Source organism: Plectropomus leopardus, chromosome 19 (genome assembly GCF_008729295.1).
Source record: "Plectropomus leopardus isolate mb chromosome 19, YSFRI_Pleo_2.0, whole genome shotgun sequence".
In the NCBI taxonomy this organism is placed as follows: domain Eukaryota; kingdom Metazoa; phylum Chordata; class Actinopteri; order Perciformes; family Serranidae; genus Plectropomus; species Plectropomus leopardus.
This window is the reverse complement of record NC_056481.1, coordinates 26323665-26337376: the sequence shown is the minus strand read 5'-3', so window position 1 is coordinate 26337376 and position 13712 is coordinate 26323665. Positions and strand designations below refer to the sequence as shown.

The following is a 13712-nucleotide window of genomic DNA, read 5'->3' as shown; positions in this document are numbered from 1 at the left end:
CAAAATGGAGGCAGACCTGTTACACACAGCCACATCCTCTTCGGTTTAGGTCAATAGAGTGTTGAAGTAATGAGTCCGTTAGCATTTTTGCACTTCGGTTCCCTCGTCTCAAAGTCTATGGGTTTTTTGAATGGGTTTTTAGCAAAATGCTGTAAATAAGGTCTGTGATTAACACAGGCTAAATATATTAAGACGTTTTGTTCATGTATCATCATTATCAGCAGATAACAGCTTTAAAATGAAATACTGACACTATCTCAAAATAAACTTCTCTGCCAGTATGGCAGGCTGACAAGATGATGCTTTAATTATCAAACATTAATTAGTTGCATGTAAACGCAAAAACTTCAGCAGTATTTTCAAAATTTGGATAAAACGCAATCGCAAGATGACTGTGTTTCCATTGAGTGATATTATGCCTCTGGCAATGTTACACCCCTCTCCTCTTATAATACCATTTCAGTAACCATGGTGATCGTTGTCTAAAACATTGATAGGTTTATTTCTTTTGCAGCCGCTCAATAAAGCCAATCTAGTATCGCTGATTTCTTTGTCTCGAATAAGAGTTGAGAAGATGTCAGTCTCTTCCTCCCTCCGCACATACTGAGCCATGCGTTGTAGAATGTCATGTGACTTTGTACTTTTTCTTCCTCTTTGGGTTTAATGGCGGTTGGCATCCATAAAGTCAAATTACCACCACCCGGTGTTACACATCATATGAGCTATGAAATCAAGAAAAGTGTTTCCATTGCAGTTTTGCGAAATATGCCTTAATCGCCTGAAATACCATCTCATGCGAGCGTAAAAACTTTTTTGCGATACACAGGACTGTTTTCAAAATTAGCGTGTGTCCATTAGGCATATTTTGTATTCACAATTTCATTCCCAGTTTGAGGGTAACTGGAAAAGCGCTTACTGATAGAATCAGCAAAAATGACTCTTTGTAAGGGACAGCGGTATATCCAATGTCCATCCAGGATCATTATTAGTAAATTTGTTAAGAACTTGTGGTGATGATGTTGTCTCATAGTCATCAGATTCAGTTATTATTCAATATCAAAGTAATCAGGACAATGCAAACAGGAACAGTTGGATACAAAAAGTAGCTTTGTGTTACACCCTGGGTGCACGTTTCCCTGGTTTTTCCAGCTTTCGGTTACAGAGCTGGAAAGGTCATTTGGGATCCTGCCTGATGAAGAGAGGAGGCAAGGACGGGCAGGTTGGGGTTGTTTTCACTCTGTCCTCCTCACTGAACCAGCCATCATGGATTCCATCCAAAACAATCAAAATCTGCATGGATTTTTGACTGCTCACAAAATGCTGCAGCTCGCACATGGCTTCACCTCCTCGCCCTGTGCCTCTAGCTCTGTAGTCTAGAGTCTTTGTCCTCTGTCTTTCTGTTCAGCCCAATCACACAGCTGATAAAGGCTTGCTTGTTTTATAGCTTGTTTCGGGCTTTTAGACTGAGCTGCTAACTCAATTTGCTACATTCTCGCTAGTTTTTTTTTTTTAGATCCATTTTAATTACTGAATCACTGTATTTCTGAGAGTCATTTTACTCCTTTACTTTTGAATTTCATTGTAATAATATGGTGTCCTCACATTTCCACCCTCTAGTATTTAGCAGAGAACAGTTCTCTAACTTCATTTGTATGTTTGTGTGTGTGCGCGTGCAGGAATTGCTGCGTTGTGTGTGGAGACACCTGGTCGGCGTCCTGAAGGGAGAGTCTCAGACGCTCTGTTATACTTCCAGCCTTCTACACACTCTGGGGTCTGTCACTGTGAGTATTATGGGGAAGTTTGGGGAAGATATCTAATGCAACCATTACTCCAGATCTACATTGATTGTTTAGACCAGGGATATTTAACTGGCTTTGTCAGGGGGGCACTTTTGCAAAATGACAGGAGGCCAGGGACAAGTCACAGGTTTTGAATTTCTTGAATTTTATGACCTTTTTAGGATCTCAGGACATTTCAAGGATTTTAAGACATGAGGGGCTTAGCTAGGATCCCTGTCAGGGGTTCAGGGGATCCTCCATTGGTCCAAAATGAACTTCTCTGCCGATATGGCAGGCTGACAAGACGACACTTTAACTATCAAACTTTAATTACTTGATTCAGGTCAAATTTGCCCTTATTTTGACTATTGTCAGGACTATCTAAGAGAGAGCGTCATCCAAGCCTGTTAAAATGGGAATTTTAGTTTTCTTTAAAATAGTTAAGAAAGAGTAAATATGGCATGTTTTACCTGTAACCTCGGTTAATGAAGTTTTATTGTTTTGCCCAATGAATGTGTGCATTCTCAAAAGACTTTTGTTTTATGTCTGCATCTGCCACCAATGGTCCATCATGATTGGAGTTGACATTATATTTTAATACATGAGAGACTAGATTTTCTCAGCAGTTACATGTAAAAAAAAACATTACATTTGTGCATATGTTGTTATTGGCATCTGCAGTCAGCCAAATTGAGTCAGAAAATATCGGCATATCAGATACTGTCAAAAATCCAATATTGTGCATCCTTATTGCCACCCTTACGTGGAGTTCCACTGCAACACTGTTACACTTTGTGTTGATCGCAGCAGTGACTTCTTTCTATATTTTGTACATGTAAACTCAGTCATGTCATATGATAGAATCAACAAAATTACTCCTTTTAAGGTACGGCAGTATTTCTAGTATTCATTTCTAGGATTTTAGGACGTTTGTAGGATTTGGGGACATTTTTAGTGTTTGAGGGCATTTGTAGCATTTTAGGACATTTCTAGTATTTTAGGACCTGTCTGGGATCTCAGGACATTTCGTGGATTTTGGACAGTAGGGGCTTTGCTGGGACGTCTGCTGGGGGGGTGCAGGGGATTTTAGGACCTAAGATTCTGTCCTGAGATCAGACTGCACTGGAAACAGACACACAGCTCCTGTGCTGCTCTGATATCATAGCTGCTCAGCAACAAATGACAAGCAATGAATACACCCACATGGCTGTACTTAGGAACGTTTTGTTGTATGTAGGCTGTGAATCTGTTGTGTGTGTGTAGGTGCTGTGTTGTGTGGACAAGCAGGGTATTCTGTCGTGGCCGAACCCCAGCCCAGAGACTGTGCTGTTCTTCAGTGGACGAGTGGAGCCTCCTCACAACAGCCAGGATGATCTCAGAGACGACCTGTCGGTCAACTCCTACTGTCGAGTGGAGACTGATGACGACAGGGATGAGGTGTGTAAACGTATGAGCGTTTTTTTAGACAGTTTTAGCTTCACTAGTAAACTGCCAGAAGGGATTGTTAATTAAGTTTGAAAAATACAGAAAGTGGTCAGTTTGTGTGCTGTTATACTATGACTTTTTCATGTTTTCAACACAATATACTATGACTTTTTTCAACATGTTATACTATGATTTTCTTCTTGTTTTTGACACATTATGCTGACATTTTTGTCTTTTTTTGATACTATGACCTTTTTAGTTTCTTCATCAGACTATACTATGAGATTTTTTTATTTTCATTTTTTCTTCTTACTGTATATACTACAGTACAGTAAAGTACAGTACTATACTGACTTTTTCTTCAGGTTTTTTCGACATACAACACTATGACTTTTTCAGTTGTCATACTATGACATTTATTTATTTTTCTAATTTTTTTTCTTCGAACAGTACTATGACTTTTTCAGCTTTTTCAGATTTGTTTCCATTTTTTTCTTGTTACTGTACTATGTCTTTTTTGAGAAACTTTAATGTTTAGTAGAAACTTATGGAAAATCAGGAGTTCATAAGTTGATGATGCTCAGTTTTGTATCGATCCATGACTGCTGCTCTACAGGCCCAGGAGGCGGAGGCTCTGCTCTGTCTACCAGCAGAGCCCCAGGTGGGGGAGGGGCCCGAGCCCAGTGAGACATCACATGACACGGCTCGCTCGTCGGACACATTCCGGCTGCGGCGCTCCTGCCAGCCTGCACACACTCGCATAAAACATCACTCGGGATCCAACGTCAGCTTCAGCCATGACACTGAGGGAGGCGAGGATGACCAGGCCCAGGTAAAGACTAGCACTGAAAGTTCTCAAGTGTATAAGGTGGTCAGTGGTGGAAGAAGTATTTAGATCCTTTACTTAAGTAAAAGTGCTAATACCACCCTGTGAAAATACTCTGTAACAAGTAAAGGACCTCCATTAAAAAATGGACTTAAGTAAAGGTAAGTAAGTATAATCAGGAAACTGTATTGGAAGTACCCAATGCAGAAAAAACTTCAAGCAAATTAACCACATTCAAAAAATAATAATTAGAAAATAATAGATAAAACACCCCCAAACTCAAAATTATTTAACAAGAAGAAAAAAATTTAAAAGAAAAATGAAAAAACCCTCAATATTATAAAAGGAATTGAAAAAAACACCCCACACTTCTAAATTTATAAAAGAAAAAAACAACTCACCATTAAAAAAAACAATTAATAAATAAAAAAAAAAGAAAAACACCCCAAAACTCATAATTATTTTTAAAAAAGGGGGGGGGGGTTCCCCTCAAAAAACTCAAAATTATTAAAATGAATTGAAAATTGCATTTTAAAAATGGTTTGTTAATTTAATTAAGAAAAAATATATTTTATAGATGCTTGTTATGTTCGTATGCAACAATTTTTAATTTGTGAAGTAACTAAGCTGTCAGATATATGTAGTGAAGTAAAATGAACAATACGTTGCTCTGAAATGCACTGAAGAAAAAGTATTAAGCAACATGAAAAGAAAATGCGCAAGTAAAGTACAAGTACCTCAACTTAATTCTTAACTACAGTACTAGAGTAAATGTACTCAGTTACATTCCAGTAACTGAGTACATTTTGAGTTCTAGTTATAAAGGAAAACTTTTATTTGACCTCACAATTTCTGCTCCTCTGTGATGTTGTTTGTTTTATCTCCAGGACTTTGCGATGGGCTGCCCAGAGGCGGAGGCTGATGACTTTGTGTGTGACTACCACCTGGAGATGCTGAGCCTGTCACAGGACCAGCAGAACCCCGCCAGCATCCAGTTCGACGACCTCTCCTGGCAGTGCCACCTGCCGTCCCTCAAGCCGCTGGGCCTCAACATCATGCTGAACCTCTGCAACGCCAGCGTCACCCAGCAGCTCTGCCGCTTCTCCGACCACCTGTCCAACCTGGCTCTGCAGGAGAGCCACGGCACTGTGCTGCCCGTCTATGTCCCCTGGGGGCTCTGCGAGCTCTCCAGGCTCATAGGTGAGCGTGGAATGATGGCGCTTTTAGAGCTGCATCGAGCTGGTTTACAGCAGACTCTTTATATCATGGCCTGGTTTGCCCCTCAGTTTGAGATTTCGTTCGGTCATATGAGGACGCAGCATTAAGACCAGTCTTATTGAGTCTGGCACTGTGACTTCAGCTTTGAAGTTTAGTTCAGAGGGAAAATCTAATCTCACTGTCATCCCGTGCAGCATGAATTAAGGATTCAGTTTTATCCAGGAAGAAAGTCCTCTCCCTTGAGGAAATGTCTGAGCACTATGAACAAAGATCTGCCACTCACAAAGTTTTAATGATTGAGTTAAGCCATAACTCGCTGCTATGCTGTATTGTTGTACTGGATTGAGAGTATTTCACTTAGGAGAACTTCAAGTGAACCATCTGAAATTATGACAACATGCCTGCAACAGCCGTGACCAGAGGAATTATGTTTTGTTTTTTCTTTTTTGCTGTTAGCAGACGTTAATCAGCGGAAAAACTGTTGTTTAGCTGCAGCAACAGCCAAAGCCAGACAGCTCCTTTCCTTCTATCGAAAGATTTTGCAGCTTCTTTTCCAGTGCTCATTTCAAAACAGTGCTATCACATCGGCCATTGGCAAAATGCCGAAATCACAGTTACAAGTGACAGAAATCCACTAAGTGCAACACTTGTTCGAAAAGTGTTTTACATGAAGGTACCCATGACAGAGGTGGCTGTCTGAGACAGAAAATGGAAGTGTTTTTTGTGCAGAAAAAATAGTTTTCAGCCTGAGATTAAATCACTAGTTAAAATCTTTTGCAAATAAATCCTTTTTTTCTTCTGTCTGTGTGTGTGTGTGTGTGTGTGTGTGTGTGTGTGTGTGTGTGTGTGTGTGTGTGTGTGTGTGTGTGTGTGTGTGTGTGTGTGTGTGTGTGTGTGTGTGTGTCAGGGTTTACTCCTGGTGCAAGGGAGCTGTTTAAGCAGGAGAACCACCTGGCGCTGTACCAGCTGCCATCTGGAGAGAAGACCAAGGAGTTCACTTCCCGCCGCCTTCATTACTTCACAAAACGCCAGCCTCCTATCTCCCACCTCATCTCCCTGTTCGTACGAGACTCTTCCTCCAGTGAGTCCACACACACTTCAGTCTACCTTTGTCATTTGGTCCCACTTTTCTGTTTTGTTTTCTTTTACAGTTTTTTACTCAAATTTATGAGCTCAGTATTTTTCTTAAATGTACTCATTGCAGTTTGCTGTGTTAATTGTCCTTTTCTTTTTATCCCCTTTACTCAAATAGCAGAGTTAGTTGAAAAGAGAATTAGTTTTTTGTTTCATGCCACTCTGACCTCTCTGTTGCAGATAATGTCCAGATGCTGTCGCACGGCTCAGCCGACCTGATCCTGGAGGCCTGCACAGACTTCTGGGATGGAACTGATATCTATCCCCTCTCAGGCTCAGACAGGTGCAGTGTCTCTCAAGGCAGATTTCCACCGCTTGCATGTGGGTTACGTTATGGCTCCGCTGTGGTTTTGCTCCATGCTTCGTCATCCTTCAATCCCCACCAGTTGCGTTTTGAGTCCGACATGGCGCAGCACCACTGGATCAGCTGGACTCGGCTGGAGTGGCAAGACCGAGGAGTTCTCATGGTCATTACAGAATCACACACCGTATATCATTACAGAAGAAAAAGTAGTAACTCCATTCACTCTGTGGATTAATTATAGTGATTTCACTCCCATAACTCCCAATAAGTTGCTCCACGCCATTTCTTTTCTATGGCTGTCCTTATAAAAGGATGTGTGGTGTCATAAAAAATTTTGTGGTTTTCGACCTTCCAAACTGGCTTCTCCTTGTCCGTGTTGCCGGTAATGACCTCCGAAAACCTCTGACCTGTTGAATCCAGGCCTGGATTCGCTCATTTTGACGTTTTGTTGATGTAGTTAAGTGAAATACGATCAGACATAAACACGGAGTGAGTGATGAGTGTTTGATTCTGAAATGTAATCGGATGTTTTAATGTTGTATCGGTGTCCGGCAAAAATAGAAGGCTTGCGTATCTGATCCGCAAGCCTCCGGACTGCTGAAGCTGGGACGGAGTCGATCCACAGCGCAGCGGAGCTGGTGGAAATTGACACATAGACTGTAGTGCAATCTATTTGCTCTGTCGTGAAGGAGCGGAGCCGGACCGCACACAGGTCTGGTGGAAATCCGGGGTCACACTGATCACCTTCCTTTTGCTGTAAATCTTCACTCAAATATAACGTTCAAAATAATAGAAAAAAAACACCCCCAATCTCAAAATGATTAAGAAAATTAAAAAATATTAGGAAACTCAAAATCATAAAAAAAGAAAACACACCCAAAAATCTCAAAATGAGAAATTGAAAAAGACCCCATAACTCAAAATCCTTTAAAATAAAACAAAAACAATTATTTTAAAAAATTATAATAACATCCGTCATCTTCCCTTTGTTGTAAATCTCCACTCAAACACAACATTTCAAAGAATTCACAATATTAACCCTTGGAAAACTGAGAAAATTGGTTTCTTCAGGGCCATGACCAACTGAAGAAGAAAGAACCCAAAAATAATTAAAAACAATTATAAAAAGTACAAAAAATACCTAAAAATTGGAGAAAAAAAGTAAAAACAAAACAAAAGCAAAAACAAAAATGTGGGGAACAGTTCTTTCCAATTTGCTAACAAAAGAATTTGAAAGAAGAAGAAATTATTTTGCTCAGATTTTGAAGTTTTAAATACTACTATACAGCACAAGAAAAGTGATGTGGATCCAGGTTTCAAAGGGTTAATTTCTACCTGGTGTGTATCATCCATGTTTCTGTCAGTCTTACCTTAAGTAACTCCTGTTCTTTTGTTTGACCCGTCCCTCTTCTGTTACAGGAAGAAGGTTCTGGACTTCTACCAGCGTGCCTGTCTGTCAGGTTACTGCTCAGCATTCGCCTACAAACCCATGCAAGTGTCTCTGTCCAGCCAGCTGAATGGGAAGTGTGTGGAGCTGGCCCCTGGCCCCTGCCTCTTCTCCGGAGTGGAGCTTCCCTCTACCACGCCAATCAAACACAACTCCTGCAGGAACAGCTGGAGCTCCGACGGTACGACCTACTGACCCAAGGACGTGTAGTCAAAGTATTTACACAACTTTTGTCATTCTCATCTCCCTTGTACTGTCCCTGTGTGTCCCTGTCCTGTCCGCAGAGGGTATAGGTGAGGGTGTGGAGCGTGAGGACTGCGTCCAGGCCCTCAGCGGGCAGATCTTCATGGGCATGGTGTCATCTCAGTTCCAGGCGAGGCTAGACACAGTCCGGCTCATAGATGCCCTCGTCACTGCCTGTATCCGCTTTGTTTACTTTTCCATGGAGGATGAGCTCCGCAGCAAGGTGAACACACATGAGCGTAGTATCGAGGTGGTTAGTTTGATCAACTTAAACTTGCTCTACAGTTACAGAAGCAAGAGCAGATTCTCACCTCAGAAACCCATATACACACAGATCAGAAAAGAGAAGTAAAAAAAAAAGATGTTAAATTGCCACGCTGAACTCAACTGGAGCTCTCACTGTTCATTGTTGCTACTTAAAGCTCGCTTCTGGTGATGCGCGAAGGCGCTCATTGATGGGCACGTTGCTCAGCCGAGGGCACACTTCAGCCTTTTGTACAAATTCTCTGAGTAACAGGTAGCCAGTGTAAGGATTTTAGAACTGGAGTAACGTGGTCATATTACCTAGTTTGTCGGACCCTAACAGCGGCATTCTGACACAGACATTCTACAGGTCCATACTCACCTGGTGAGAGCAATATGTACTGCACATCAGAAAACTAGAAAAAATACTAAACGTGCATGTTCATGTGGCTTTTTTTGTGCAGGTTTTTGCAGAGAAGATGGGTTTAGAGACAGGCTGGAACTGTCACATCTCTCTGACTCCAAACGGAGACAGTCCCTGTGATGGAGCTCCATCCAGCCCCAGTCAGGGTTCCCTGCATGAAGACCTGAACCAAGGTACTAACTCAGCTTCATATTCATTTTGTTCCACTGCACGACTCTTTCACTGAATGCAGGTTACATTTGGCCACCAGTATGGCCTTTAAGTCTTAAATGTTTAAAGGGAACTTCTACTCATTTTACACATCGAGGTGTGATTACAGCTATAAGGTGTACCACTGCATATGTGAAAAATGTTCTAAAGCCCTTTACTAGACTACAAGTTTGAACGTGAAACAAATCAGGGAGTTAAAAAGAAGAGAGCTCACCAGATTTCTACAGCAGGAATAGTCGACTGTCTTTGCTTGGTCTTTGACAGAAGACCAGGGGCCAGTCAGAGCAGCCCCGTTCATGTTTCTAGGATTTAAGGACGTTTCTAGGATTTTAGGATGTTTCTCTGATTTTCGGATGCTTCTAGGATTTTAGTTAGTTTCTTAGATTTTAGGACTTGTCTTTGATTTTTAGGACATTTCTAGGATTTTAGGACCCATTTTAGGATTTGAGGGTTTAGTGGAGTGCTTAATGTCAACTCAAGCCTAAGGGGTCCCAACGAGTCAAAAGCCCAATGGCCAGGTTCTGACAGAAAATATGCACTAATGGGCGGGGTGGGGTAGAGGTCAGGCTGTGGAAAAAAAAATCTAAGACACACACAACGGTTCGGATTGTTAATTTTTTCGGCCTGTTGAAAACTCTGTTGGGGGTTATGGAGGATCCTCCACTGGCACTTTTTTAATAAACAAGCTCTATTTTGGTACTGTTTTGTGCACTCTGATACCTTATGTATACTAAAATTCCCAGTGTGAATCACTTTATTTTTATTGTAAATAAGAAAATGGTCAGGAGGGCACACAACACCCTATCAGGGGCCAGATTTGGCCTGCGGGTACGTAAATGGTGTATCACTGCTTTAACCAAGCACTGCTATAACCTTTTGCTCATACTTGCTGCAGGTTAGAGGTTCCAGGCTACATCAGCTGCTACTAGAATAACACACTTCTCAGGCCTGACAGTTGACAGCTGAATTGCATTGTGGGTCATGTAGGCACCAGGTTTCGACAAGGAAGAAGAATGTGTGGGATAAAATACATGCCTTTGGTTCTGCTGTATCCGTTTTGATCATTTTCAAACCTCCCAGCTTCAGAGAGTGAACCCTGTGAAAGCTCTAAAATGTGTGACTTTTGGAGGGCGAACTTGAGACCGTTCTCTTCATACGTGACACAGATTCTCGGGATGAAGCAGAAGGCCCGCTGCTGCCAGAGGAGGAGGCCCACTCTGACCTGGCCAGCTTCCAGCCCACAGACAGCGATGTGCCTAGCTTTCTGGAGGACTGCAACAGGGTAACAATAGCTTTTATTAAGATTAATGAAGCCATGATCACTTCTCTTTACAACAGAGGAAGTACCAGCATTCCTGACTACCTGTTTTCTGTCCACGATGTCTCTCAGGCCAAGCTACCTCGTGGTATCCATCAGGTTCGTCCTCATTTGAAGAACATTGATAATGTGCCTCTTTTGGTGCCACTCTTCACTGACTGCACCCCTGACAGTGAGTCACCCTCATTAAATCCACTTTGTTTTGTACACTTTTTTTGTCTAACTTTGTCCTGCCGTGTCCTCTTTGTCTTCGCCTGCCCCTAAAGACTGAAGCAGATTCTAATGAGGAAAAGTTAAAACAGCAGTGACAAACAATAAGACCTACTTCATGGAGAGAAATGATCTGTCTGACTGTCTCTGTCCCAGATATATTCAGTGTTTGTTTTATAATTAAGCTAACACGAATATTCCTCTCTTTACAGCCATGTGTGAGATGATGAAGATCATGCAGGAAAACAGGGAGGTTACATGCTGTCTGGGAAGCTCCGCCAATTTCCGCAACAGCCGCCTGTTTCTGCAGAGTGACCTCAGGTACAAACACATTCATGTAGCACACAAATATATCGTAGGCATAGCCAAGTAATGTTTTTGCAAATTTCAAATTGTATGGGCTGCCTGAACTCTAGACCACTTTTTCCCTGAAAGATCATAATGAGTACAACAGTACCTCTTTTAAAGCTTTGAGACCTGGAATAACAGTTTTCTTGTGCTGCGTTCAGACGCCTTTCAAAAGCTACTTGACACTTTGAAACCTGAGAAAATTGGTTTGATTTCCTTTAAAAACATGGTGAAAACGGCAATGACCAATTTGGCGTGAAATGTACTGCAAACTGCAAGAAATTAGTAAAAGGTGACAAGAAAACTACTTAAAATTTGATTTAAACAAAAATAAAATAAAAAGTTGTATACACATCTACATTTATTTTTTTAATTCTGTTAGGTTTAGATTTCACGCCAAATTGGTCATTGCATCACAAATATCAAATATTCATTAATTTTCAGAATTGTAACCCTTTAATTGCCAGGTTTTTGCCATGATGCCACTGTTTTTACATTTAAAAAATAACCCACAAAAAATGATCTGTTTTCAATATACTTCAAAGTAGACTGGGAAGTAGATTTCTTCTGATTATCCCAGCCTGGGATTTTATTTAACCTGTATTTTAAACAGGTTTATTGAGAGCAAGCTCTCTTTTAATAAAATTGACAAATTCTAAGGCAAAAGCCCAGAATGACACCCAGAAATAATACAATACATGTATTTATGCTTTGATGGCTGTGGAATCAAAAATTGCAGTTTGAATGGGTTTCAATGGAGCATTTTTTGCACTTAACAGTATGAATGTACCAATTTAGTTTCTACGGTGTATTTTAGACTTACTGTAGAAGCTGACCTGGAAATTCCAAGATTAAACAAACATATACAATCTCACCAAAATATTTGCCATATGCATGAACACAGCCAAAATTATCAGAAAATGTAGAATGAAAAGTGCATATAATGTGGCAAACAGTCCCTAAGAGTTAAAACTGACAAAGGAAATGCACATTGGCGCAGCCCAAAATGGGGAGGGGGTGCAGCATGAGGGCACAGAGATCATCTACCCGAAATGCCTGCTCACACCACAGTTAGCCTTTTTTGGATCCACAGAAGAGGGTGGAGGGATAAAGTCATCCATTAAACACATAAATTCACAGGCACAACAATTTATGTGCAGTCTCCGTTGAGTAAAAAACAAAAAAGAAGGAATGAGATAAACTGGCAAAATGTTAACAGGTTCCAGTGCAGATCCCTCCAGTTCTGGATCCCAGTTAATTTGGACGCCTTTTACAGAGAGAAATTACAATTTGCAAGATGTTTAATTTGTTCAAGTACGCTGACTTTCAGGCTTGTTGCCACAATCACACCTCCACTTTTATTTCACTTTTTACCAGCATTTCTTTTTCTAGTTTATTAGAGATGTTTTTGAAACTTGAATTGTCATGTTTCAGTACAAATAAAATACCATTTGCCTTCATTTTACTGCTGTGGACAAAACAACTAACTGCAAGGTTAGATTGTAACTTGGGTGTATTGACCCCTTAAGGGCAGACTAGTATAATCCTGATTGTTCCACATGTAAAATGTTTTATCCTTTTCCCCCCACAGCATCGCTCTGGACCCTCTGTACCCGTCCCAGTGTTCGTGGGGAGACGTTCGGCTACGCCACCGGGGGAGGATTTAATGACAGAGACGCTGAAGGTCTGTCCCCTCTGAAGCTCTCCGGGACAGCTCAACAGCCTGGGCTGCTCCGTCACCTTCCACCAAGGAGAGAGTGTCAGCATGGTCAAGCTCATCGAGCAGGTTAGACACAGAGCACACATTCGCACGCACACGCACACGCACACACACACACACACACACACACACACACACACACACAAACACACACACACACACGCACACACACACACACACACACACACACACACACACACACACACACCTCCTTTTACTTATATCTTTGTAAGGACTGTCATTGACATAATGTGTTCCATAGCCCCTTACCCTAACCTTAACCATCGCATGGTTGCTGCAAAAATACTTTTTTTTGGGTCCTCACTATGTAGCATGTACAAGTTTTATTAAACAGCTAGTGAGGATTAATGCAAAATATCATTATTCTACACTCAAAGGAGTTGATTTATGGAACAGCTGTAGTGTGGAAATGGAAATATGTAGAAACATTTAACAAACTCAAACAAGTTTTTCAAATCAACTTACTGAAGGGACATGAGCTGGTTGAACAGAGAGGGAAATGTGCAGTTCTTAGGTAATATTCTTGTTCTTTTTTAACCAATTTCTTGCAGTTTTTAGGTTATTTCTTCTTAAGTAGCTCATTACCATCTTCCCATGTTTTTTTTTTATTTTCATTTTTTAAATCAAGCCAATTTGCTGAATCTGTTTCAGGCACGACACACAACTTACGGCATCCGCAAGTGCTTCCTTTTCCTGTTGCAGTGTCAGCTCAGTCTGGTCATCATCCAGGTGAGACAGGACACCTCACAGCCTCTTATGGACACTCGGCTACATTTCTGTGTAAAAGAACGTGTGCCTTTGAAATATCTTTGTGATACTGAATAAATTAAAGAAGCTGTCTGG

The 13712-nt window shown here is 41.1% G+C and overlaps 1 protein-coding gene across 1 annotated transcript in view; it reads left to right on the top strand.

The window, feature by feature from the left end:
* LOC121958626 (transmembrane protein 94-like) overlaps positions 1–13712 on the top strand; it is a 43005-nt gene that overhangs the window by 24575 nt on the left and 4718 nt on the right. Inside the window, 16 exon segments of the mRNA XM_042507682.1 lie at positions 1677–1781; positions 3042–3215; positions 3820–4035; positions 4917–5229; positions 6155–6328; positions 6562–6664; positions 8105–8313; positions 8417–8598; positions 9083–9215; positions 10419–10534; positions 10643–10742; positions 10993–11101; positions 12720–12759; positions 12761–12835; positions 12837–12914; positions 13521–13598. Coding sequence (XP_042363616.1) covers positions 1677–1781; positions 3042–3215; positions 3820–4035; positions 4917–5229; positions 6155–6328; positions 6562–6664; positions 8105–8313; positions 8417–8598; positions 9083–9215; positions 10419–10534; positions 10643–10742; positions 10993–11101; positions 12720–12759; positions 12761–12835; positions 12837–12914; positions 13521–13598 — 2205 coding nt within the window.